The sequence below is a fragment of the Pagrus pagrus genome (assembly GCF_965226575.1).
Source record: "Pagrus pagrus genome assembly, chromosome: 8".
Classification (NCBI taxonomy): domain Eukaryota; kingdom Metazoa; phylum Chordata; class Actinopteri; order Spariformes; family Sparidae; genus Pagrus; species Pagrus pagrus.
In genome coordinates, this window is record NC_140192.1 from 8,036,390 (window position 1) to 8,063,938 (window position 27,549).

Here is a 27,549-nt window from a genome sequence, read left to right on the forward strand (position 1 = left end):
CCAATAAACGTAATGACCTTCCCACTGCTGGGCCTGAATTTTCTCCGTTGACTTGGAATCTTAATTTGATTGCGGAAATATATGTATGTTGCTCAATCTAATTTGCCCCAGTGATTTTGGAACATTGAGCGCTTTTGTGCTTAGGCAAGCAAACCTTCGAGGGCCCGGCCTCGATACCGGCCGCCTGCCTTCATGTGGGAAGCTAAATCCTGTTTTATAGGGAGCGTATAAAGGCGGTATTCTTCCGTCACAGCAGATGTATGTTGAAGGAGCTGCTGGTCTTACTCTGCGCCTCTCCTCGCTGAAATAAGAGCAGGAGTCCGGTATTTCAGAGGCCTCTCGTTGTCTGAATGGACAGAAGTGGTCCGAGCTGGTCAAGAGAGCGCACGCTGGCTTATCGGCACTCATACAACTTAAAAACCAGAGGGAAAGATGGAGCGAAGGGCTATTTGGGGGAATGCTTTGATGTGGGTCCCCCAAAGAGTGTGGGTGGTCCGCAGGCCTTTGTGGGATCCGAACATATATATACATACACTAATTCTCACTCACTCTTTCACACACTGTTCGCGCTTGCCTTCCACAGCTCTCCGGGCCAAGTGTGATTTCACCAGGGCGGTCAGAAGGGGTTTCTAGGGCAACCTCACAGAGGCCTTGTTCTAAAAATGGCCGCCATGGTTACTTTGAAAGCCAACCCTGGCCTCTTGAACATGCACAGAAAAGAGCCCTGAGCACCACTAGGGGAGGGGAGCTGGGTGGACTGGGTGAGGGGGAAACCAGGCTCTTTAATAGCTAGCACATGAGACATTGAAGGTTTCATACCCACCCAACCAGGAGTCATGGGAGGTATGTGTGTGTGCAGTGTGTGCTTGTGTGTGTGTGTGTGTGCACCTAAACAGTAATATCCCTGTACTCAGTGCTTGGCTAAATTAAAAGGGCATTTTTGGCGTGGGGGGCAGTTTTTGGTGCCCAGACGATTGGACGGGGAAAGGCGAAACTCATTACCTACCCATCTGTCAGAGAGCGAGAGCGAAAGAGCTGTGGGAATGTGGACGGAGGGAGGGACGCATGAAAAGGGCTTGGAAGGCGAGAGAGTGAGAGTGTCCATTAAAGCAAAAAGGAAACACAACAGAGGTTTTTTTTTTTTTTTTTTTTTTTTCAAACAAGGACAAGTCTTTTATCGCTATTTAGTTTTTCATACTCCATGTGTTTTGAATTTTAAAAAAGTATCCCTGTTAATCTTCCCTGTGGGAAAAAAGAAAACATTTGCTGCTTTTACGACGTTCTGATATGTGTGTGTGTGTTTGTGTGTGTGTGTGTGCGCGCGTAAGAGAGTGTGTGTTTGTATCAGAGGTTGATTTTTCTTTGAGCTCTCTCAGCCCCACATGTTTTTGATGTTCTCTTTTTCTCTCCCCTCTCTGGACCAGGGGCCACTCTTGAAACATAAGCTCGTGTCACACACACACACACACACACACACACACACACACACACACACACACACACGAAACGTATCGGCAAGTATTAAAAGCCATTGCTCATTTGCATGTTGTTACACAGCTAAATAAGTGAGCTCTCCTTTTTCGACAACCAGCTGCAGCATGTAAACCTTTTTGTCTCGTTTAAGAGTGACTCAGTATGTCTCTCTGCCTCTCTCGCAGCTGTAGACGTATAGGCTTTGATCACTGCAGATGCGAGTGGCTGCCATATTCGATCCACACCCCTCTTCTGTGGATATTGTTAACGAACATGCACTTCCTCTGCCAGCTGGCTTTCCGAATGGAAAAAGCATATCTCCATGGCAATGTTCTGCAGTTCTGCACTGTTAGACATTTGCAGCCAACACTTCTTAGTTCTACAATACAATAACAAAACATTGCTATTTCTGTTTTGATGCTCTTGCAGTTCACCAGGTTTGCAACATCCTTAATAATGGAGCCTTTTTGGAATATTGGGCCTCGGTCGAGCTCGCGCATAGGCTGTTTAAACTTGCAAAGGAGAAATATAAGCAGCGTGATTTATTTTTGTATCCCTCCTGAGGGCATAGCTTACTCTTTAGGCAAGGGTTGTGACCCTTTTTACTTCCCTCTTTCTTTTCCTTCTCATTCACCTGCATTCTTAACCCTCGAGGAGGACATAAAGCTACTTTGACCTCTCTTCAGCTCGCTTGTGTACCCCTCACCCCTCTGTACCCTATGAAATATTCAACCCCCGCCCCTCCCTCCCTACCTAATATGGAGGCCCAGAAACCGCTTTGATATCCGCGTTAATACATGCTTGATATCACAGCGATGCAAGTGCTCAGCCCTTTGATAAACATATTTAAGAGATGTATGTCTTTGACTGGTCCGCATGCGTTTCAGAGATCTCTCCTGAGCACATCAATGCATTCATAAGCTACTCTCTGTCTCTCCTAACCACTCCCATTATTAATAAATGCATGACCTCACGCTGCGGCGCCTTGTGTGCGTACATGTGCGTCTCTTTCATATGCTCATCAGTGTGTGTTTTAGGCCACTGCCGGGGACCCCGCCCTGCTCATTCATATTCATCCTCGCATAATGACTAGCCGCGCCTCCGGATAGCGCAGTCAGGATAAGATCAAACATTATATTCAAACACGAGGCTGTATAATTCATGCCGTAACAGCCGCTGCTCACTGCTCACTTCCTCCTACTCTTTTCTCAATTCCTCTTCAATCTGAGTTCCTGCATCTAGATTTCTGTCAGGCTCATTTACTCCTGCTCAGAGTCAGAACAGCTGGTCCTGATCATGCTCTCGTGATAAGAGAACATGGGGCCTTTGGCAGGTGACTGTGGCCAACTGAGTCTGTTTCATATAATTGTTCCAACTCCGTCTTGAGTGCCTTCTTTCTTAAAGAGATAAACTCAATCATGTCATTTACTAAAGGGCATCTTCAATACGTTGTCCAATTGTTGATTCTGATCGGAGATGATAGATGCCTGAACTAATCTTGGTCTTACTTGATCACGACTGATCAAACTCCCTATCCAAACAATCAGAGTGGCTCAGAGTGAAACTTAATAACTAAAAATAGCTGGATTGGTTTATTACAAGATGAGTAAAACAAAGGAATTTAGTCATTTAGGACTGAAACCAACAGTTATTTTCATCATATTAGCCTGAGGATCAGTTTCTTGATAAATCAGTTCATCTTTTGTTCTATGAAATGTCAGGAAAAAGTTTTATACAGGGCTACATCTGAAATTCATTTAACTATCATTTAAGACAAAGCAAAGCAGTGAATTTGTGGTTTTAAAGAGCTTGAACCAGTGAAGTTTTGGCATTTCTGTTTGCTAAATGATTCAATGGTTGATGGTGCAATATGTAAGAATAATAGTTGAAAACAAGAGTCAAAACTGTTTTTGCTTCACATTCTGTTGATAGTTTTTGTTAATGTTTTGAATATGTTAAAGACGTCTATGTACTTGTATTGCAACTACTGAAGTTAGCATGCTAACCAGCTAGCCCCGAGCCTGAAAACCTCTTTTTTTTTTTAAAGCGGTCAAAAGCTCCTGTGCTAGCAGTGTAAACACCAACACTCCCCCACTTGTCCCCCTAGCTGCATGGCTAACTGAGCTAACAAGCTAACAGTAGCTAGTCATGGATGTTTAAAGAGAATACAGTCAACAGTTACTCTGGTAATGTGCTAATTGTTTTAAAATCTAAAGTAATGACGGAAAGAAAGATACCTTTGCATACCTTGTAAAATTATTTTTAAAATGTCTTTCTTAAAAAACTAATTCTCTTTTCCCTTTCTCATTTTTTCAGGTTTCCATCTCAGCGGCACAGTGACGGACCCCGCCACGCCCTCATCCCCGGAGCTCGTCTGCAGCGTCAGCGTCAGCTTCGACCGCTGCAAGATCACGGCGGTAACATGCACCTGCGGCAACAAAGACATCTTCTACTGCGCCCATGTAGTGGCGCTGTCACTTTACAGAGTACGGAAGCCTGAGCAGGTCAAACTGCACCTGCCCATCTCGGAAACCCTGTTCCAGATGAGCAGAGACCAGCTGCAGAAGTTTGTCCAGTATCTGATTTCAGTCCACCACACCGAAGTGTTGCCTACCGCGCAGAAACTGGCCGACGAGATTCTGTCGCAGAACTCGGAGATCAACCAGGTCCATGGTGAGGAAACGTGTGTGTGTGTGTGTGTGTGTGTGTTTCTGACCAAGTGATCATGCAGTTGTGTTTGTGTGTGTTCCTGCCTGGACATGCATGCGTGTATTGACTGTGCGATGAAGGTAAAGCGTGGCAGGATCAATGTTACTCATTAGTGAGATCCAGACAGTAAAGGAGAGACTGTGCGCCTCTAATCAACACTATAGACCCGTTATTTACCGCTGAGGGGGAGAGAACGATACAGAGACAGAGACAAAGAGGTTAGCAGAGAGATGCAGAAAGGTGCATATCTCTTGTTATCGATACTGTACTCGCTCCTTACCTTAATAAAAGAGGGAGGAACTGAAGGGCAAACAACAGAGAGCGGAGAAACCAGATACAACAGGGAACGCCATGAAAAAGCATGAGTTATTCAAAAAGGGGGAAGTATGAAATAGAGGTGTTCAGGACACTTTGGAAATTGAAGAGAAACAGATGAAAAGGGTCAGACGAGAGATGGAAACTTATGGGAATGGAGGACAAAACATAAATAAGCAACTCAGAGAATGAGGGAGATCTTGGTAGAGAGTGCTGTGATGAAGAAGCGTATTGATTTGTCGCCCTTCCGTCAATAATTCTATAAAACTAAAACACCTGATTTGGATTAAAGCATATAACTGAATTACTCCCTTGCAGTTAATGTAACCAAGCGTCAGTTTTCAGGCGCGCGCTCGTATGGATTTACTTTTACTCTTTATCAGAATCGGTGCTTATCCTCGCAGTTTAAAGGAGTTACGAGCAGGCCCACTGTACCGTCATCATAATGTAGGATTACAAAATCAATGTGTTGTTGTGTTGTTGAAGCAGCAATAAAGCGTGTCAGTTATTAAATTAAACGTTTAAAGGGACATTGCTTACAGTAGTGCTTTTTAGTGGATCATTTGTTTAAAATAACTGAAGATGGTATCAGTGAAAGGAGGTAGACTACATGAGAGTATGCAGCATAAACGTTAGTGATATCAAACAGTGATTGCAGCCTGTATTTCATCATAAGTGTTATGATAAAATGACAGAGAAGCTTCTGCTGTTTGTTTCTAAAAATGTCCCCACTTATTAGGATTATCATAATGAGCTTAAAACCATTTATTCAATGCTAAAAACACTAACATCGTTTGTAAATGTAGCATGTTGCTGCACCTAGTGACTGTTTCAGAGGAAACACTATATTTGGGCTGCAACTAACTTTTTTTTTTTCAATTAGATTAATGATTATGCTCTCATTATTTTGTCATTTTCTCTAATAATTCTAATAAAGTACTTTTATGTATATTTCATGAGACAGTTGCTTAGGAGAGGGATGAATAGACCGCGAGTTGCAAGCAAACACACCGTCTAACGTCCCGGCACTAGACCTGTATCAGGCAAATGAATGTGTTTTTGCAAATTAGACTGTGTGCGGTAGTAAGCTTGCAACTCGTGCTCTAATAATCTCATAAAATGTCAGAAATTGTGAAATATGGCCATCGTGATGTCTTTATGTTTTGTTATGTTGCTTGCTTTGTCCAGTCCAAAACCCCAAGATATTTAGTTCACTGTCACATTGGACAAAACAGTAAGCGCATCCTCGTGACTGAGAGGCTGGAGCTGGAGAATGATTCCTAAAAAAAACGACTAAAACAATTAGTTGATTATTGAAATACATTAATTTTCTCTTGCAAACAAACAAATCGTTTAATTGTTTTGGTTCTCCTTTTTTATCTCTCTGCCCCCAAACAGTGCCAGTGTATTTGCTCGTGTTCTTGTATTAATAAGCGTCTGAGGACACAAATAAATGTCCTCACAGGTGCAGAAAAAAGACTTCAATTCTCTGAGAATAAGTCATTTTGCTGCTGTTCTTTTTCACCCATTTAGGGTTAATGGTAGGTCATTTAAAAAAAAGTTAGAATGAGGTTTAAATTATAGTTCATAACAATAGGATGTACATAGGTCACAGTGACACCAGGAACAGATAATGAATTAATGGAAATACAGTGGCCTGATACACATATAACATAACTGTATGTGTCCGTATGTTTGTGTGTGTAGGGGCCCCGGACCCCACAGCAGGAGCCAGCGTGGACGACGAGAACTGCTGGCATCTGGACGAGGAGCAGGTTCAGGAGCAAGTCAAGCTCTTCCTGTCCCAGGGAGGATACCACGGCTCGGGCAAGCAACTCAACCTGCTCTTCAGCAAGGTTAGGAGGCAGCGACACGTGTTTACCCACATACAGAACATAGCAACGCACATACAACGCATACCGTACTCTCTCGACTATCTGCAGCATATGCGGTCTCGCTCTGATTCGCCCTCTCTCTGAAAAAGAGGTCATCTGCGTTCAAAGTACTCCCAGACAAAACAACTTACATTAAAAGGCATGCTTCCTTTTAGCTGGAGCTGATTGCATAAAGGAAATGTAAGATGAAGAGAGGGGAAGAGGTGGAGGAAGACGAAAAGCTTGCGCTACATACTGCACCGTGTACGCGATGAAACGATTGCGTGTGAGATGTGTGGTTCTCACTGTTGCCTGGTGTTACGACGGCGGAGCTAGGCTAGCGTTAATGTGTTGTGTGCTATGCAAAGACAGCGAGCAAAGGCCATTATCATCCACCCCGCCCCGGCTTTTTAAATGTCTCTCGGCTTCGTGCTCTTTAATGCCCATTTTATCCTTTTCAGCACACACACGCCTACTGACAGCCACATATATGCCTGTCCACTCGCACACCTACGTTGAGAGTCATGTATACATGCATACAGCCGCCCTCGAACGGCAAACACACACGTACTGTACGAGCATTTGTGTAGAAGTGTTCCTGTGTGTGTATTAAACAGAAAAGATTTGTGTGCTTTTGTGTGCACGCGTCCGTGAATCTCAGGGTTTTTTGCTTGTGTTTGTAGTACAGTTGAGAGACAGTTTTCACGGATTTTCACTTAAAAAATACAGAGAATCCTCTGAAGTAGGAGATCGGTATAAAAGCAGCGTTCACCTGGATTTTATATCCCCACGCATGCATCCAAGAGAGGCTGCGTTTCCTGTTGCCAGAAGATGCTGACCAGCGTAGTTTACACAAAACGAGTCCCTCTTGCGAGTAAGAAAAAGAGAAAATAAGAAAGAAAATGCAGCTGTTGTTCGTGCACCTGAGATGAAAAACCGGGGAGTATTTAAACACGGCACGCATTTATGAGCACACGCATTTTGTATTCTTTGTATTTGTATCGTTTTTAAGTTCAGATTTTCTCTTTTTTTAAATACCCACATCAAACGCTGACAAATGTTTATTCCCAAAAGAAGTAAATACTGAACATATTTAGCCTTAAAGCGCAATGTTGCCCTCCGTTTGTGTTTTAAGTGAATGGATATGTCTTGTGACCTTGAAGAATATCGCTTAAGGTTTCAGTTGGGCAGCGTAAAACAGGTTGAGTGGTGCTCGACCGTAGTAAGTGCTCCCAGCGACATTGGGGAGCAAGCAAGGACAGGACGGATTTGAGTTAATATTAATAGTTCGAGTAGTTTGTACCACTAACAGGTAAAAGTTAAATGTTAGACCACGGCCCAGTCTGGATCATTGACCCTGTGATTAGTCCACAGACATGCAGCACCTGTAAAATATACAGTATATAAACCGAGCAAGGGCGATGTGGGTCTGTCCTTTTTGAAGTATCTTGTGTCAAAAAATTGTTAGACAGTGCTGTCTGACGTGTGTCTGGAGCTGTGCGTTCACATAACCAGGGTTTATTTTTGAAGACGTTTCTTCTTTTCAATTCAGTTCAACTTTATTCCGCCCTGTGAGGACAACTGTGTGCAGTAGCTCCTCACTCGGATCAACACAGTGCGCACAGTAGAAAAGAAAAGATGCAGTATGAAGTAGTCTTCTCGAAAAATACCTCTATTTCTACATTTATGATGAAAGCATCAATGAATATAAAACATTAGAAAATACAGACAGGGCTCCTACAAGGTCCTGAAAGTTTGGAAAATGCTTAAGTTTAACCGATTCGTTTTCAAGATGAGAAATCTGCTGAAAAACACTTGAATCTCAACATGATCTGGCGTTTCATCGGCACAATAACTCACGTAAACCAAAAATCTGTTCATATTTCAAAAGAAAGGATACCGTCAGCATATTTGTTTGTTGCCTCCTGGCGTCAGAATCAGAAAAAGATTTAAATAATGATCAAAACACGCGATGAACAGCCAGTGAAATAAACAAAGTGACAATATACATTGATTGCTTCGGGCATAAAGGAATTCTTTAAACTTTATTTTCTGCGATTGCATCTATAGTGACAATTTAGATGTGATGATTAAGGCTACGATAATCAGAAAGTTTTTGTTTTTAAGTTCCTTGAAAGTGCTTGAAAAGTTGTTTAATTAAGCTGTGCGAATATCTAAAACCAAACTAAAAAGATACATAAGATGACGAGGATGTACAAAAGCAAAATGGCTCACTTCGCCTCATACATGCTTTTCTCTCGTGTATCTGTCATTTATTTTGTGTGTGCGGTTATGTGTCTGAGAACTGTTTGTTGCGTCGTCGTGTGTGTTCGTCCTCTGCAAATCTGTTTGTATAAACTCCACGCGTGTGCGGGCGTGTACGTAACCGTCCCCCCTGTCTCCTCCTCTCCTCCTCCTGTAGGTGAGGGAGATGCTGAAGATGCGTGACTCCAACGGAGCGAGGATGTTAACACTGATCACAGAACAGTTCATGGCCGACCCTCGGCTGGCTCTGTGGAGACAGCAGGGCACCACCATGACCGACAAGTACAGACAGCTCTGGGACGAGCTAGGTGAGGAGGAAAAACACACCACACACACACACACACACACACACTGACTGTCCTACACACACCTCTCACACCCAGTATGCACAGGCACAGACAGATTTAGCAAGGTGGTCGATTGAACCCAGACATTGACACAAAGGCACGCGCAATATCTTTTTTTTCCTGTGTGTTTATTTGTCCTTTGTTGTCCAAGACAGCCCACACACACACACACACACTCTCACACTCTCACACACACACTCGTCACTGACAGCCCAGTCTCTCCCTCTCACTGTGAATGCAAGTTTGGCAGCTTCAGCGAGAGCGTCTTTGTGGATTATAAGCCGTTTAATGCAGCACAAAACCCCAAATATTACGACCTGCGTAATGTTTTCAAACACTTCGCATTATATATTTAGTTGATGTGACAGAGTGCTGCCCGCCATTGCAGTCGTTCGGTTTTGATACGGTGTGTAGTTCTCTTTGACAGATGTACTGTACCTACAGCAAAACACTTCCTCACAAACCACAAAACCAACACGCCCGTCACCAGGACAGCAGTCGCGTTGTCTCCCGTCCTTGTTGTTTTCCCTCTAATGTCTCCGTTGATGCTGCTGCCGCTGTTGATGATGATGTTCCTTTTCTCCCTTTGGTCTTGTTCTGCACTTTGCGAGGACAGCGCAGTGATCTCATCTGTTTCAATCCCACGTATTTTTGGAAGTGTGTGTGCACGGTCTCTTTGAAGTCCACACTTCAAACCCTTCTTCCCAAGTCCTTATCACTCCCCCTGATGTGTGGTGAATGCTGCCTCTCGGCGCTGCTCTCTCTCTCTCTCACTCACTCCCTCTCTCTTTCTCTCCCCCTCTTTTGTCTTTCTCCTCTTTGAGCCGCAGCTACTCCTCTCCTCCAGACACAAAGCCATGCCTCATTCACTTGTCCTCACCCATGTCTCCTCGTCCAAATCATCTCCGCTCCCGTTTCATTTCCCCCCTTTTTTTTCCCCGCTCCCCCTCTGTTCTGCACCTTTTGTATTCTTTTTCTCTCTTCATGTTCTGTCTCCGTCCTTGTCTTCGTCCTTCTCCCAAACTCTCTCTGCCTCTACACACATGCGTACGTACAACACAGTCGCACACACCCACACGCACACACTGGAGTCTATATATCTCCGGCAGTCTTGAGAGTAAAATCCCTGAATGTGCTTGCGTCCCCAGAGACGTAGCCACTTTTCATATTCTGTTTGTTCCAATTTACTCCAAAATGATGTGTGTGCAGTCAGCGTTGCCTCGGGACTAGTTAAGTTCTGTGTTTTCAGAGTTTCGTATTCCAGTGCAAGATGGCGGCAGCATACAAAACATGCGCTAAAAGAAAAAAGAAACAATGTTATGAATGCTGCACGTCTTTGAAAACGGCCTCCAGCTTTCATGATAACTGTATTTAGGATATTTTAAACCTCGCTGTGTACCTGCCTGTGTGACTCATTGCTTACGTCATTGTCACGCATTGGGAAGTAGGGCAGCTGACTGAAGTGTGTGCGTGCTTGTGTGTGTGTGTGTGTGTGTCCAGGTGCTCTGTGGATGTGCATCGTACTGAACCCCCACTGCAAACCAGAGCAGAAGTCATCGTGGCTGCGCCAGCTGCGCAGATGGACCAGCGTGGACGTCTGCCCCTGGGAGGACGGTAACCACGGCAACGAGCTGCCCAACCTCACCCACTCACTTCCTCAGGGTGCCCATGGCAACCAAGGTCAGCGATTGACAAGTTTTGTGTATCAGTCAATAACATGTTTACTTGCAATAATGTATGTCGCGCTACAGCACAACATCTTTCTCCGCACGGGGAAAACATCACTGTTGGTCTGAAGCATCTGCCCGCTTGTTTTTGTTTTTGTTTTGCTTCACTAAACCTGCTCAAAAAAAAAAACAATCATCTTGTTGGAAGTGATTTTCTCCAAGTAGTCCACTCAATCTCAAAGCTTTTGTGCGGTTTAGCTGAAAACAGTTGCTCTCCAGCAGATTTTTCTGCAGGGTAGAAGCTGGTACAGGCTGCCAATCTTGCAAGTTGTGTAGGTGATGGTTGATGTTTGTTTATAGCAATTATGCTAATGTGGCAAAAATTAACATGTTATGTTATTAATAGACAGCGAAATACAAGGGCATTTAAAACAAAAAGAGCAACCTAGTCACACTGTGCATTTGGCCATACCAGCCTTCTAAAGCAAACAATTGATTGTCTTATTGTTTTTAAATCTATGAATAGCTGAGCTCCTTCCTGTGACATTGACATCACTATTTTATAATCAGTATTCTTATAATTACTCCTCACTTTTTAATAATAAGAATAATACATGATTAAATGTTTTTGAATGTTTTTGTCTCGTATAATCTTTGTCTAATTTGTACTTTCTTGCTTTTTGTTTTGAAGCACACGGAGCCTTGAGTTGTATGAAATGTGCTGTATAAATAATCTTGACTTCTTCTCACCACATGAAGGTGATTTTAAATCCTCTCACACCTCCTCCTCCTCCTCCTCCTCCCTCCGCAGAGATGCGCCCCCACAGGACTGTGTTCACACGGGCCATCGAGGCCTGCGACCTGCACTGGCAGGACCGACACCTCCAGCACATTATCGCCAGTGACCTCTATGCCAACTACTGTTACCATGACAACCAGGAGGGCTCCCTCTTTGACGCACGCGGCTGGCCACTGTGGCACGGTGAGTGTGCATGCATGGAGGGTGTGTGTGTGTGTGTGTCTGTGAGCGGACGTGTCCAAGTTGGACTAAGAGTGGGTTTTTCTTCGTCTTTAACAGAACACGTCCCGACGGCCTGTGCCAGGGTGGACGCCCTGCGTTCGCACGGTTACCCAAGAGAAGCCCTCCGACTGGCCATCGCCGTGGTGAACACGTTACGACGGCAACAGCAGAGGCAACTGGAGCACTTCCGCCGACACAAGAAAGGTGAAGCACGTTTTTTCTTCTAAGTTTTACTTTATCGTCAGAATATAAACAAGCACATTCACTCATTATACAAACACCACCATCCTGCATCCTTGATTTAAGAACTGGTGAAAGAAGTACATGGTTTTAACATCGTGTCTTTATCTGCTCTCTTTTGTCTCAGAGTTGCTCCATAAAGGCCATACCTCCATAACCAACATGGAGGGCTGGGTGGGACACCCCCTGGATCCTATCGGTACCCTGTTCAGCACCCTGACAGAGTCGGGACGAGTGGGGGAGGAGGGCTCCAACACCTGCTTAGACCTCTCAGGTGCTGCTGACTGACAGAACCCGGCATCCCAAATCAAACAAATTCACAGATATATACTTAAATATAGCTCCGCTTCTATGGAAACACATGAAACAAGAAGTCCAAAAAGGTCATTCTGAGTGTTTTGTGCCTGCCATATACTTGTACTATATGATTTACATATGATATTTATGTGCGTATTCTGTATAATAACATACTGTTTACATGGGTAACATAGCTACCACTTAAAAAACAATACTGTAATTATAGAATTATACAAACAGGGCTATAATCATGAAGAATACAAACATGAAATTTAGATTTTTCAACATGCTGTGTTATTCCCAGTGTTGGATTTTTACTATGGGATGACAAAGTGCATGATTTTCACTCGCATTCTTTGTCTTTGCAGCCACGTAATATGATATAGTTTTGATTTCTTTCACATTTCATTAGATCGCAGATGTTAGAAAGTGTCGTTTAAGTGGAGTTTCACCTCCAGTCTCTTTGTCTTATCTTATCATGCCTCCTCTCATGCTTTTCCAATTCTCCTCTCCTACGCTCCGCGATCGCTCTTGTCCCTCATCGCCTCCTCTGCTCACAGAAATAGCCCTCTCCTCTGAGGTAGAGAAGTGAGCCGAGGAATGCTCCTGAGGCGTTGATCTTTATTTTGGATGGTTGCTGGGTTCAGACCTCTACTGTGTGACTGACGCAGTGGTTTTCCATAGGAGACAGGCTCATCTAGTGTCCGAAAACCTCAGAGAATAACACAGACATTGACTACCACTTCATGCCAAGCTCCCTTTCTCCTCGTCTTACCCTCCTTTTTTCTCTCCTCAGCAGACTGCTCCAGTGTCGTAAGTCGAGCAGAGCTCCAGCGAATGCCTGTGCAGCGATTGTTAGGAGACGGTGAATCGTACGTGGCGCTGGCAGTGGAGACGGCCCTCGTCGGCTTAGGCCAGCAGCGGGTGATGCCCGACGGGCTGTACGCTCAAGAGAAGGTGTGTCGCAACGAAGAGCAGCTATTGGCCAAGCTGCAGGAAGTGGAACTGGACGACTCCTTGGTCAAAATCTTCCGTAAACAGGCAGTCTTTCTGCTAGAGGGTGAGAGAGCTAACGGATAACATTTCACCCTCATTGTCCCTTTATTTCACTACGTCTACAGTCACTACAGTCTCAACACATATAGAAACTCTTCCTCTCTTTCTTCTCTCTCGCTCCCACGCACCAAGAACCTACACATTCTTGCTAAAACAGGAAAAAACACATTGGACTCTGCCTCACTATTTATTATCCTTTCATTTTGTGGTGCAAATAGAGGCTGAGCTGCCCTGGGCCAGACCAAAATGAGCTCTTTACACAGTAACACCAGGGGTATTGTATCAGCACACACATGCGTGCACACACAACAGTGTGTACATTTACAGGACTGGGGCTGGAGCAGAATGAGGTTTGGTTATGGGAAAGGCAGGAGGAGGAGGAGGAGGAGGATGCCTAGTCAATCTCCACTCCAGTCCCCACCCAAAACCCAAGCCCTGCCTCGGCCCCCGGCGCGACCACCCACCTCTGGCTCCGTTACTAATAGAGCACCAGGCTCCGAGGCCTCAGCGGGCCCCCAAGAGGCTGCTGCCGCGCCACTGTGTGATGTGGTCTGTGGCTTAGGAGCCTGTTGGGGTTTAAAATAACCCACCAGAGACGAGGGGAAGTGCAGGAAGGGATGGGGGCAGGGAAGGGAGAGAGCGCGAGGCCAAGTCTGCACACACGACCATATGGTTGCTGACGTCACAGTTTTTTTCAATGCCGCGTGGCTTTGTCTCTTCCTGGGTAGGAGGATAAGTCACTCCACAGTGTGCTGTAGAAAACGCACAACTCAATATACAACACAATAAAAATGTACATTCGTTGTTGTCTATTTATACTGTACATATCATCCATTTCAATGCCGTGCCATTACATTTATTGACCCGGTGAGACAGATAATTGCTTTATGAATTTCTTTGTTGTTCCATCACTGAAAACAACCTCCTTTTGTGTGTTTTCTGTGCAGCTGGTCCGTACTCCGGCCTCGGAGAGATCGTCCACAGAGAGAGTGTCCCCATGCACACCTTCGCCCGCTATCTCTTTACCTCTCTCCTACCTCACGACGCTGAACTGGCGTACAAAATTGCACTGAGAGCCATGCGGTAGGTCTCTAAGTGTGTGCGTGTGTGTGTGTGCTTGTGTGCTTGTGTGTGTGTGTGTGCGCCTGTAATCATGTCAAAACCCTGTAAATCACATTTTATTGATTTTCATTTGTAGAATTAAACGCAGATCCTTGGATTAGAAAGTTTGGGCTAATGGAGGCTTTTAAAAGATTGCAATGGAAAACTCTTAAATAGAGGGTGGCCACTCGCAAGATGTTTTTTTTAAAGCGGAGACTGAAACTTTATTGTAGACTTATCCAGGCTCATCTGACCGTAAAGAGACTTTGCATCGCTTGTTTTGCATGTTTCAGTCAAGCTCACTGCATTCAAATTTGCCCAGTTTCCAAACCCCAGAACTGTAAAAACATTACAGGATTGTGTGTTTTTGGCACGAGGGGGATTTTGATTAGAGATACAAGGACGGTGAAGATGTAGAGCGTTTTGTCTGTGGTTATTTGGGGTCTGTTCTGGGTCTGACTGTGTGTTTTTTTCATGTGATCTCTCTATATTAAGCCCCTGTGTGTATTCATCTGTGGACAATGTGTACATGTGTATGTGTGTTAATCAGTCTGCGCTGCTGTGTTTTGATGTTGTGACTAGTGGGAGCGGGATCAGTGAATATTAATTACATTAATGAGAGTGTAATTAGTGTGGCTGTAATGAGGAGGAAGCGCACACTCTCAAACACACACATACACACACACACACACATGCAGGGCCAACAGGGAGAGGGCAGCGTGGGGAAGATGTTTGTTGTGTTTCTACAAAGCGAGGCTTCTCGGAGTCCATCGCTGCGAAAAACTGGCAGATGATTAGTGAACGATTTGAGTTGTGTTGTGTGTCGCAGTCGGACAAACGGAACAAAAGGACAACAAGCATTCGCACTTTTCCTCCAGTTAACCAGTCAGGAGGCGTCAGGAAGTGAAATAACGCGCTCACAAAACCAAAACAACACAGTTTGCTTCCTCATGCAGCGGCTGTGCGGTGTCATGGCTGCACACCCGACCGCTGCGCAGATTGTCCCCTCCTTGCCTCGAAAACCCAAACCTGTCCCCCCTGAGTCAGCCACTCCCCTCCCCATCCTCGCCACCTTCCCCATATCCTCCCCTCACCTCCTCCATCCTTGCTGCTGTGGTGTGAAACCGGCGATTTAGAATAATATGGCCACTTATGGGTGCTCCTGGGAGCCAGGGGTGTCTACTCAGCACATAATGAATGTGTGTAATGTAGCGTAGTGTAATATGATAGCATATACCTCCCTGCTCCCACGGGACGGCGGACAGTTAAATATAGAGGAGGTGGTAAAGGAACCAGGGCTATTTTAATGGACCCATTATAACGCTATCATTGATACAAGGAGGGAGAGAAAGTCTAGCTCTCTCGCTCATTTACACACACACACACACTTTTTCACTCTCCCCTCGCCTTCCTTATTTGTCTCCTCCTTCACAGTTGCTCTCAAAGCAGCTTTTATTTTAATGCGAGAAGAAGTCAGACTGCCTCCGTGCACGAATGCATAACCAGTCGACGTAGCAGCAGAGTGTTTTAATGCCCGCGCATGTGTGTGTTTATGCGTCGCGCACGAGGTTAATTAAAGCGTGCGAGAGCAGCATATGCCGCGCGATGGCTTGGTGTGAGCGGCCAACACAAAAACAGTGGAGCTGCCTACTGGTTCACAGGCTGCCCAGAATCCTGACTGCAGCCACAGAAGAAGAAGAAGAAGACGAAGAAGAGGAAGAAACCTCTCCAGAGACCGTCCTTATCGCAACTCTTTGGAAAGCCAAAGAGACAAATCCCAGCCGTCTGTTATCATATGAGATTTCCATATGAGATAGGAGTCTTCCAATGCTAATGAATGCAGATCCTCGCTGTAATCCACAACCTTTTGATCCCCTGCATAATCCATAATCTCCGAATATATATCGCTGTGTGTCTGCCGTTTGAGGCTAAACTGTGACAATGATAAACCAATGACACGAGTCACAGTTGCACCTAAAGTTTGGCCCAACTGTTTAGCTCTGCGCCGCCTGACACCCCCGGTGAAAACATTTCCATCATGTGATCATCAGAGTCGGAATCTGTTTCATTAGCCAAGCATGCAATTAGAAGAAGAATGTGTCTTGAAAAACAACCTGGAAAAATATGAATGAAAACAGTTTAACAGACAGTTGTGTTAGTTTTGAAATGGGTTATGCTAGTTTGTAAGTGATATGGACTGTGCTGAGGAGAAGGAAGTCACGTATATGAAACCTGGAGGAAATATTCAGATTGTTTACCTCGGTAAAAGTAAACACCGCTAAAATTACTCCATTATAAGTAAAAGTCCTGCATTAAATTAAAGTAAAAGTACTCATGATTGCCCCTGAGAGTGATATATAATTATGTTTTTGCGTCATTGGTGATGCCTAACATGTAGCTGCATTTTAATGTTGTAGCTGGTTGAGGTGAAGCTAATTGACTCTATGCTTCTCTAATCTGACAAGTAACTATAGCTGTCAAATAAATGTAGTGTACTAAAAATACAATATTTCCTAGTTCTATAGAATGAAGTCTTGGCAAAACGTAGCATGAAGTTTGAACACAAATCATCCGTGTTCTGGATTATTAGCTAAAGCATTTCAGCAGCTGCTCCTCCAGCGTCCACAACAAGCTTTACATTTGTGACGGTGCCTCATAACAGCTCACATTTTAACGTGTGACATAAAAAGACACACAATATAATGACTTACATCATAACACATATCATTAACCGAATAAACAGGACAGGACTGAAACATTCACACAGACAGGAGAGCTGCTGGCAACACAATGATTAAGATAAATGAAGTACAATGACTTCATTTCGTGAGTAACCACCAGCTTCGCATCAAATTGAAATGCTTTCTGATTACCCGATGATGAGCATGATGACACAATGTCAGTGATTTATGTGTTATTATGACTTCTTCTACAATTATTAGCATTGGAGCATCAGTGTCTCGTTTCATGTATATATGCAAGTGATGAAAACTACGTCACCATCAACATAAACACCAGAGAGTAGACAGAGCTGCGGTGGTGGCTGTCTTCTCGGGCCAGAACATGCTAACTCTGCCTAATTAGTGTACAGATGAATGCAGTGTGAGTGGTTCTTCGTACTGTGAATTCATGTTTCCGTTTCTTGTGACAGTCGCGGGATATATACAGTATGTTTTTAAGAATGCTGGGAAAGAGAAATAAATCCTGGTTTGTGTTAAAATTACTCGGCTCCACGCGGGAAACATAACACGGTTGTAGTCCTGTGTTTGACCCATCCACCACCCGGTCCTCGTCCTTATGTGGACTTTGTCGCGTAGAACTCCATGATTTTCTTCTTTTGGTGCCTGAACCGAACCAAACTGTTTCACATCGAACAAGCTCCATTCTTAACGTGTACTGCAGAAGAGAAATACTGTCGTGTATGTAGCTTAATGTGTGTGTTCATGTTTTCTTTCAACTGAATGATCACATGTACCTCTGACTCTGAAAATCCTACAACCTTTGGTGCTCTTAAAACTTGTTTCAAACTACTGAAATGCAGAAGTCAAGCTAAAATGACTCGATTTTACTGGATAACTGAGAGAGTGAGAGTTTTGAGTTCACCTGACAGAGAAGACGCAATAATCTGGGAAACGGTGCTTCACCCAAAGTAGACGTCAGTTCGAGCATCCGAGGCACTTTAGAGGCGCGGACTAACATTCGGGGTTACGCTTCGGGTCACTTTTCGACTTGATCCCTCCTCTCAGGCGTTATTAAGAGCTTCCAAACTTTGAGTTTGTGTTTGGAGTGGAGGTCTTCCAGCGGATGTGACACTCGGTTGATAGATGAGGTTGATGGATTATGAAAGTGAAGGGTGTTTACAGTCGCAGGGGGAAAAGGAGCACGAGGTAGAGAGGTCAGTAGTGGTGATGCTGACCAGAAACCCGCAGGGCCTCAGGATTTAGGTAAAACCCGACTGGACTGCTTTTTATCAACGTCTTTCCCCTCCGCCTTCTCTTCTCTTGCATCTCCGTATATGTGAATTTGAGGGTGCCTGTCAGACTCCCTCCACACAGTCGGCCTTGGATATTTCTGTGGCGACAAGTATTGCTGTGTCCCGTTCAGATGTGACAGGGTGCTACAGTGCCACAGGACCCGTTTGACACCCAAGCTGCCTCCCCACCCACCCCCTCGCTGCCTCACACGGGGATTGATGGCCTCTTCCAGCTCACTCTGTTAGCGTTTTTATACTGTATATCATTGATGACGCGCGTTTATTTTCAGCCGCGGCGCTGCTGTTAAGAAATATGAGTTTAATTTGATATTTTAAGCGCAACGTTGACATCACGTTGCGAGTTGGTGTAGTGCCACCGCGAAGAGGAGATGATCGTGTTTATTACCCACGTGCTCTGTTTTCGCGATAGTTTACAAGGTGATGGATGAGAACGCACCCGTTGCAGGAAATGCACTGTACTCGTGCTCGGATTGAATGCTTCAGAGCACTCCATTAGGATTTTTCTCATTTTTTTTTTTTTTTTGTGTTTCCCATTGAACAATAGCCCAGTATGGATTTTCCTCCCATCGTTTCGAGGAGGTTATTTTTCAGCAGGCCAGGCCTCTCAAGCTCCTATCCAATGGAGGCCTCTGGCTCTCTGGTGAAAACCAAACAAAGACAGGAATGTTGATGAGGCCTCCATCTTTACCCAGGGCTCTCTTTTTTTTTTCTTTTTTTTTTGCTTTGCTACACCCCAGGAATCTTCCAGAAGGGCCCAGTGTGGTGGAAGCTTTTAGCAGCTCTTTAGATGTGTGTGCGGAGCGAACCCGGCTGTTGCTAGGGCTTCTACGAACTTCTCCGTTTTACACCAAGTGTCAGTGTTCACACTCTGGGGTTTTTGTCACCTCCTCTCTTCCGAGAGACGAGGCCCCGCTTGTGCCCTCTTCGGCTTAAAAAATAAATAAATAAATAAAACGAGCGAGGAAGAGGCTGTTTTTGTGCATGCCTTCACTCAGGTGGCAACAGTATCACATGCACTTTGCTCTGAAATTGAAACTGGCATTTAGCATCACATTGCTTTTTACTGGGCTGCTTTGATGTGTTTTCAAAAGGGCAGGTGTGTGTGTGACTATCTGAGCGTGCCGACTCCTTTCATTCATGTGTGTCGGTATTTGTTTGATGTGTGTCCAGCCTTATGGGGCTGGAAGGTGAATTCCTTAATTTCCCCGTGGACTCAATTAGCTTTGTGATTGGCTGAGAGAAGGCCAGGTTGTGCTGCCTTCTGAAGGAAAAGAAGACCTTTGAAACTGAGGTGGGAGCAGAGGGAAGAAGAAGTGAAGCAGAATAGGAGATGAGCCGGCCACAGTGGTAATGGTGGTGGTGCTGCTGGTGGTGGTGCCGGAGACGACTTGGCCCTGTCAGTGTTATTATAATGAGAGAGAGAAAGTAGCGCAGCTCCTTCATCCGCTAGCAGGTGTTGCGCGGCTCCGACTTCATTATGACCAATTAGAGTGAAGAAAATACTAATTATACCTTGGTTTCTAGGTGATTAAATACTAGGTTGGATGTAAATTGCAGGGATAGGCTAACTGTAATCCCCCTGTGATCACTAAAGTCATTTTCATTTTGAAGTCACTTTCAGACCATCATAATGAAGACTTTTTCTGTCCGTCTGTGTGTCTGCTTGTTACTGTACGAGGACAGAAGTGATTTCGCTGTGATTTTGATGATCTGTGGACGTTTGGTTTCTCTCTCTGCCTCTCTTATTATCTTTCTCTCAATTTCTCTGTCTTCCTTATCCCCCAAATCCCTTTAAAACACAGATCATTATTTGAAGCGTTCTAAAAATTGGAGTAAATTTTAATCAAGCTGCATGATAGCGTTGCTTAAATCCCATTTTCTGTGTCTGTCTCTCCGTCAGGTTGCCCGTTTTGGAGTCGACGGCCTCGTCCGGCGACCTGTCACGACCCCACCACATCGTGTCGGTGGTGCCCAACCGCTACCCGCGCTGGTTCACCCTGAGCCACATAGAGTCTCAGCAGTGTGAGCTGGCCTCCACCATGCTCACTGCTGCCAAAGGTGCTGATATATTCACAGAGCACGCATGACACACAGAAAACAGTCTTGGATCATATATTGACACTGTAATAAGCAGGGCGGCAGGTCACAATTATTTTCATTTTGTTTACTTATGTGGCTCAGGATGATCACGATCGTGATCACGTGATATGGAGCATAAACAGAACAATGCAATAATGACAAAACAAAGCACACGGCGTGGCTGAAATACAAAAAGTATAGGAGAACATTCTTAAAAACAACTCCCAGATTATAAATAACTTTTGGCTTATCTTTTTGTAATAACAAAATTAATTTTAACTTACATGGATGGTTTACATAATACATAAAGGCAGGTACCTTACTCCATTATACTTCCAATCTTACATTCAAACAAGACATGGTACTCGTCACCAAAACTGTTGTCGTTACAAAGGTTCTGGTGTCATTTACTCTAAAATTACAGATAGCCTGGCGTTTATTTTGACTTTCACACAACAGTATCACATGAAGCTATACTTCATTGTTGATCATCCTGTCAATTATTTATACTCGATTAATCGATAAGTTGTTTGGTCAAAAAATGGCAGAAAATGGTTAAAAAAAAATGTAAATTGGTGTTCGAATCACACAAAGCTGAAATCAGAGAAGTTTTATCTTAGTTTTTCCTTTAAAAAAAATATGAAAAATTATAAATTGATCGTCAAATGGTTGGACTATTAATGTAATAGCTAACAACTTATAACTAATAACAATAAACTTTATTTCTATAGAGCCTTACGAGGTGCCTCACAGAATACAGGACCAAACAATAACGACAGCGAATCATAGAGAAATAAAACTAAATAAAATCTGCGAGTTCAAGAACAATAAACAGGAAATATAAAACACAGAGAGAAAAACAAAATATTAAAGGACAACATTAAAACCTTTGAATAGATATTATCCAATCCAATTATCCAGTCTGTACAAGCTTTTTAAGTTGAGGTTGATCAATTTATTGTTGCAGCTCTGGTAATAATTGTGATCAACAGCACGATTCTATTGAATTATAATTAAAGCATAACAATGCAGGTAAACCCTTTCAAAGAGCAACGTTTAATTCTTAATCCTAATCAGACACTGTTATTGGAATGTGAAGAAAATAAATAAACAAAATAAAAACACACAACCAAAACAATAAATGAAATGGACTCTGAGGTCCTGTTAAAAGAAAATGCACTTAGATAAATATTAAACGTTTGGCACAAGAGTACAGTCATTCATTACTTAACTGACAATTTACTGCAGTCCAGTTATTGTCTGTCCGAGATCATGTCCATATGTCCATATCAGTAAAACCAGAAGATATGTATGACAAGTCGATAGCCTCATGATGGAACAGACTCTCACACACATATACAAGTAAGCGAAGCAGTAATCTCTACCTTCATCCTAAAGCATCCCTGTGTCCGACTCCCTTTCCAGGTGACAGTCGGAGGCTGGAGACGGTCCTGGAGTCCATTCAGAAAAACATTCACTCCTCGTCTCACATCTTCAAACTGGCGCAAGATGCGTTCAAGATCGCCACGCTGATGGACAGCCTGCCTGACATCACACTTCTCAAAGTCTCTCTGGAGCTGGGACTGCAGGTGCGCAAACACGCCCACGCCCTTTGTCAAAATGGGCACCGCTGTGTATTTGTTGTCTCGTCTTTAAGAAGGTTGTCAGGACAGGTCGTAAATGTTTGTGCGTGTTAATCAGGCCGGCAGAATCACAATTTGAGCCGGGAGACACATTTCCATAACGTTCCTTTGTTAAAAATGTTGTGATGTGATTATTCTACTCATATCAAGCCATTGTAAGGCCACAATTTTTATTTGAAACGGCCGTAAAGCTCCTTTAAATTCTTAAAATGCATCCTGATGTATTATCTGTCTGTCACAAGATATTTAATCAGTTTTCTACAGTAAAATCTTAAAGCTCCGGAAGATGAAATCTACAGTAAACGCCATGATGGTTGAGTTATGTCGAGATGTGTTGGCTCTGTGGATAACTTTATTCTGGTGTTCATAAAATTTTATTTTTGGAAGACCTCATGACACTCATGAGTTGTCTACCATACTGTTACAGATCCAACAGTATCAGTTTCTGTCTGCAATTGAATGTATTTCAGGAAACAAGTTTATTTTGCCTCAAAAATGTTGAAGTAATTATTAATTTACTTCTTTTTGTGTCACAGTAAAAACACTGTAATGCAAAATGTTCCTTTTGCTGTATTGCTGATTGTAAAGAACTATGATAGTTAAGTTGATTCATTCTTTCGCCTTCAACATTTCTGGAAAGGCCTGCTCTGCTGTCGCAAACCAAGCTGACTTTTGACCGACTGCATTCTTTACAATGTCCCCATACGTTTCATTATTCAAGTATTTATTTTGAAGTCATGCTCACAGCAGCCGTGTCCCTCAGCCAGTTATAAAAGTACAAATGTGAAGTGAACAGAAACAGAAAGAAGGTTCGAGTATCTTTGATCTTTGCCAGTACATTCCTTCAACATTACGGTTGAAGTCGGTAACAAAAATATTTAAAACTGGCTTTTAATGGGAATGGTAGACACATTTCAGTGTCCTTGCGCAGTTTTAATGAAAAACTATGTAGGATTTAGGGGAATCTGGCGGTCCTATGCCATGTTTCTTAATCCTACACCTTTAAACAATAATGTTTTTAAGTATTTCCTCTAAAGCTCACCCTTCATCCCCCCTCTTTTTCTTTCCCATCTTCCTCAGGTGATGAGAATAACTCTGTCCACATTAAACTGGAGAAGGAGAGAGATGGTTCGCTGGTTAGTCACATGTGCCACTGAAGTGGGTAAGTGCGCCTGGCCCTCTGAATTGTTTCTGTCGTTTCAAGATGAACCGGATCGAACCGCTTTATCTTCTCACTTTTCTCGTCATTCTGTCTTCCAGGTGTCTACGCCCTGGACAGCATTATGCAGAGCTGGTTCACCCTCTTCACCCCCACGGAAGCCACAAGTATCGTGGCCACCACTGTCATGTCGAACAGCACTATCGTACGCCTCCACCTGGACTGCCATCAGCAGGAGAACCTGGCTTCATCCGCCCGCACCCTCGCCCTGCAGTGTGCCATGAAGGACCCCCAGAACTGCGCCCTCTCCGCTCTCACACTCTGTGAAAAGGACCACATTGCCTTCGAGACAGCCTACCAGATTGTACTGGACGCAGCGGCGACAGGAATGAGCTACACGCAGCTGTTCACTATAGCACGCTACATGGAACACCGCGGTTACCCGCTGAGGGCGTATAAGCTGGCGACGTCGGCCATGGCTCACCTGAACCTCAGTTACAACCAGGACACTCACCCGGCCATCAATGACGTGCTGTGGGCCTGCGCGCTCAGCCACTCGCTGGGGAAAAACGAGCTTGCCGCCGTCATCCCCCTGGTGGTGAAGAGCGTGAAGTGCGCCACGGTGCTCTCTGACATTTTGCGGAGGTGCACGCTGACCACGCCGGGTATGGTGTCGGCACTGCACAGCCGCAGGAACTCTGGGAAGCTGATGTCCCTGGACAAGGCGCCGCTCAGGCAGCTGCTGGACGCAACCATCGGGGCCTACATCAACACCACGCACTCGCGGCTCACACACATCAGCCCGCGGCACTACAGCGAGTTCATCGAGTTCCTGGGGAAGGCCCGGGAGACTTTCATGATGGCGCACGACGGACACATTCAGTTCACCCAGTTCATAGACAACCTGAAACAGATCTACAAGGGCAAAAAGAAACTAATGATGCTGGTGAGGGAGAGGTTCGGCTGAGGGTGAGGCCAGGGGGCGCCAAAGGCTCCCCTCCCGCTCTAGTACTTTTCTATTAACTTGAGTCTGCCTTTTGAACTTCTTTTGGACTTATAAAATAGACAAGTAAAAAGAGGGATGTGACTTGTAGAATGAAGCAAAAAGAGAAAGGAAAAGATGACAAAAAAATCAACAGAGCCACACGCGGTATTATTGTTCTTGCTGTTGTTATTGTTATAAACATTATTACTATTATTATTAATTATAATATTATTACTACTACGTGTACAGAAGTGTTTTTATTTTTCAGAAGAGAGGAAATTTGTCATGTTGTGAATGTGCGTATTTCTCTACATGTGTGCGAGAGGAAAAATGAAAAGTGAAATGGCTTTTTTTTTTTTTTTTGGTTCCTTTTTTATTTTTATGATTTAAAGCATCTTTTTTCCCTTTTTCAGTGTATATTGGGTTATATGTTGTCAAGTGGCTGAAGCCCTTCTACAATAGCGCTCGTGTAAAAACAGAAACACAATAAGAAGAAAGAAAAAGAAAAAAAAAAAAAAAGAAAAAAAACAACGTCTCGGCATCCTCAAAGAGAAACTAAGGCTTTAAACCACACAGAGCACCTCCCTCTGCCCAGGCCCTCACCGGCGGGCGCTGGGCAGCACTGCACAGCTTAGCTCGGCTCGGCACAGCTTGGGTTAGCACTGACAGAAAGCCGCCATCAGCATTTCTTTAGACACAGCAGTAGCAGCAGCAGCAGCAGCACTTGAGCAGCCATTAGTTTTCTCTGGGTCCCAGGCATTAGCGTCATTACACACAACAATGCTCTTAGCTAACTCGTGTTGTTGTTATCGTTGTAATCTCCCCCACCTCCATAATGAGTACCTGTTTGTAGACAGAGGACAGCGTGCAGGCGCTCCAGTGATGGCACATTAGACAAAGATAATGAGTATTATTGTTTCATTAATGTAATGTAGTACAGCTGTGATTTTGAACTAAATAACTGTTGAGTTTTCTAGTTGAAGTAGATACCCGGAGGGAGACGACTACCTCATGATACGGTATTGAACCTGCTCCCATTTTTCCTTTTTTACTTGGCTATCATGATATTTATCATCTACGATAGCTGCCAGTGTTAATTAAACAGCGAGACCAAGGTTATGAGGAGATGTGGAGTCAGATTCCTGCTGAGGTGTTTCTGCGCTCGGCTCTGCTGTACGTCACTGCCCTGGCATCGGTACTTACACACACACCCACCCCCCCTGAAATTGGCCCGAACACACACTCTGGAAGGTGTGTCAGTATGTCAGTCACCCCCCCCTCCCCCCACCCCCCCTCTCATCTCTACAGCCACCATTGTATGGTATTTTTCAGACTAGGCCAGTGTCATTTCCCTCTGTGCATGTGAATCATAGAAATTAGACTTTCTACTGTTATAGTTCATTGTGTGGAACCTTCAGTAATTGTCAACCAGAACGTTCTCAGGGATTTCACAAACACAGGAACAAAAAGGCGGAACAAATGAACGACTGACGACAGGAAGAAAAAAGACAAAAACACAACACACAACATGAGCGAGCATTTATTGTACTCTGTATATATGCCATAGTATATGTCTGAATATGGAGGATCTGAAAGTATATGTTAACTAATTTATACAGAGTATTCTATGTAATGTGAAATACTTGAAGCCGCTGTAGTTTGCTCTTTCTTCTCTTTGCTCTCCTTCTCTCTTTTGTCTTCAGAGATTTTTTTTTTCCTTCCTTTTGTTGAAAAACAGAACATATCAGAAGGACTAGACTGACCTTTGTCGATGGCTTTTTTTGGGACGCACAAGGCCGTCATGTGTTCATTCTCGAGACGCTGGATCCGGTCAGAAATGAGTCAATTGTGATGGGGAAAACGTTTGTTTTTGTTCATTCCTGCTGACTACAGCATAAGAGGGGGATGGAGGTAGACTACTTCAGGCAATTGGTCAATAAATGTTTGAAAAAACACAATACAGGATTTCTTAAAGTACTTAATTATGCATGTCAGCTGTTGCACTAGCCTAGTTTCCCATAGGATCCTATGGGGAAAAATAACTATAATGTGCTTTATACCGGAGCTAATTGGGGACAAATCTGGTTAAAAATCATGTATTTTGTGTCCAGCCTTACATGCATTTAAGGACATCTTTTGGCTGAAGTCTGCCTCATTTTGCAGTAATGTAACCCTTGTCACAGTAACTTCATAATTGTGCAACTCATCAAGACTCACATTGAGATTAAAAAATGAGCCTCCCGTTTATTCACCGCAGAATTTCCAGTGTCTCCTCCGCAATGTTCAGCTGTCCTATCATCACTTGCCTTTTTTTTTACCGTCTTTACATGTCCGACTTTTTTTCTTTTTCTCTGTGCATCTTTTTTCTATCTTGTGTTCGTTTATTAAAGATAAAAGCAGCCTTTTCTCTTGCCTTGTCTTAACGCTTTAAAGTAACCAAACAGGAGATCTATCTAACAACCAAACGCGTTCTAAGAGGTGAGAGACAACCCACCTTGGTCCCAGCTTTAGTGTCCTTAATTAGTAAGTGAATGGCTGTGTAACTCATGCTTTAACAAAGCAATTCCTCACGTGTGTTTGGTGAAAAAAATACGTTGTCCAGTGTCTCTTGTTCTCTTCAGAAACAATTTCCTCTGAGTCTTTCTAGCTGTTTTATTTTATTTTTTTTTGTTTTATTTTTGTTTGTGTAGGAATCTTCTGCTCTCCCATTTTATTTATTACAATGACCCATGTATACATGCTTATGAAATTAAGATTTGATACACCGATATCAATTTATTTATGTAACTAAATCACTGTTTTATAATCTTGTTAATGAGTCAATAATTGATTTTTTTGTTTTTGTTTTTTGTTTTAATAAAAGTTAGTTTTTTGAAATGTATATCCATGTCCTCTGCTTTTTCTGTTTCTCTTTTTCTTTCCCGGCCCGACACAGGAAACATATCCCTGTCTCTGTCGCGGATCGTGTTGGGACGCTGCCTGTGAGCTCGAAGACGCTCGTGTCGGACGGCGTATCAGCCAGCGCCGATCAGTCGGGACGGTTCAGATCTCCATCAAACGGCGGTGTCAGAAAAAGGCAGAGAGGGATCACTCTCGCTGGCAGCAGCTTTCACGCTGTCGTCTCGGGCGAGCTGACGAGGAATATGAAATGTATCAATTGATATTCCCATGGTCTTTGTAGCTTCTGTCAGGCAGCCAGGCTCAGCCAACCACAATAACCTGTTTACATGCATCCAACACTGACAGTGGTGCCACAGGATGACTAAATCAGTGTATGTAGTTTGTCAGGTATGTGTGTGTGTTTGTATAGACATGTTTTTGTGT

General features: G+C 43.8%; 1 protein-coding gene across 2 annotated transcripts in view; it reads left to right on the plus strand.

The window, feature by feature from the left end:
* Window positions 1-27,106, plus strand: part of LOC311261725 (zinc finger SWIM domain-containing protein 6-like) — a 48,253-nt gene extending 21,147 nt beyond the window's left edge. The window contains exons 2-14 of one of the 2 annotated variants that reach the window (XM_084360613.1): window positions 3,790-4,146; window positions 6,205-6,353; window positions 8,794-8,944; window positions 10,484-10,663; window positions 11,462-11,632; window positions 11,729-11,875; window positions 12,039-12,185; window positions 13,005-13,268; window positions 14,212-14,347; window positions 20,260-20,417; window positions 21,864-22,027; window positions 23,162-23,243; window positions 23,342-27,106. In XM_084360613.1, coding sequence (XP_084216739.1) covers window positions 3,790-4,146; window positions 6,205-6,353; window positions 8,794-8,944; window positions 10,484-10,663; window positions 11,462-11,632; window positions 11,729-11,875; window positions 12,039-12,185; window positions 13,005-13,268; window positions 14,212-14,347; window positions 20,260-20,417; window positions 21,864-22,027; window positions 23,162-23,243; window positions 23,342-24,207 — 2,972 coding nt within the window. In that variant the 3' untranslated portion in view covers window positions 24,208-27,106. The remainder of the gene's footprint in view (window positions 1-3,789; window positions 4,147-6,204; window positions 6,354-8,793; window positions 8,945-10,483; window positions 10,664-11,461; window positions 11,633-11,728; window positions 11,876-12,038; window positions 12,186-13,004; window positions 13,269-14,211; window positions 14,348-20,259; window positions 20,418-21,863; window positions 22,028-23,161; window positions 23,244-23,341) is intronic. The other variant, XM_084360614.1, reaches the window with a different exon arrangement.
* The last annotated feature ends 443 nt before the right edge of the window (window positions 27,107-27,549 follow it).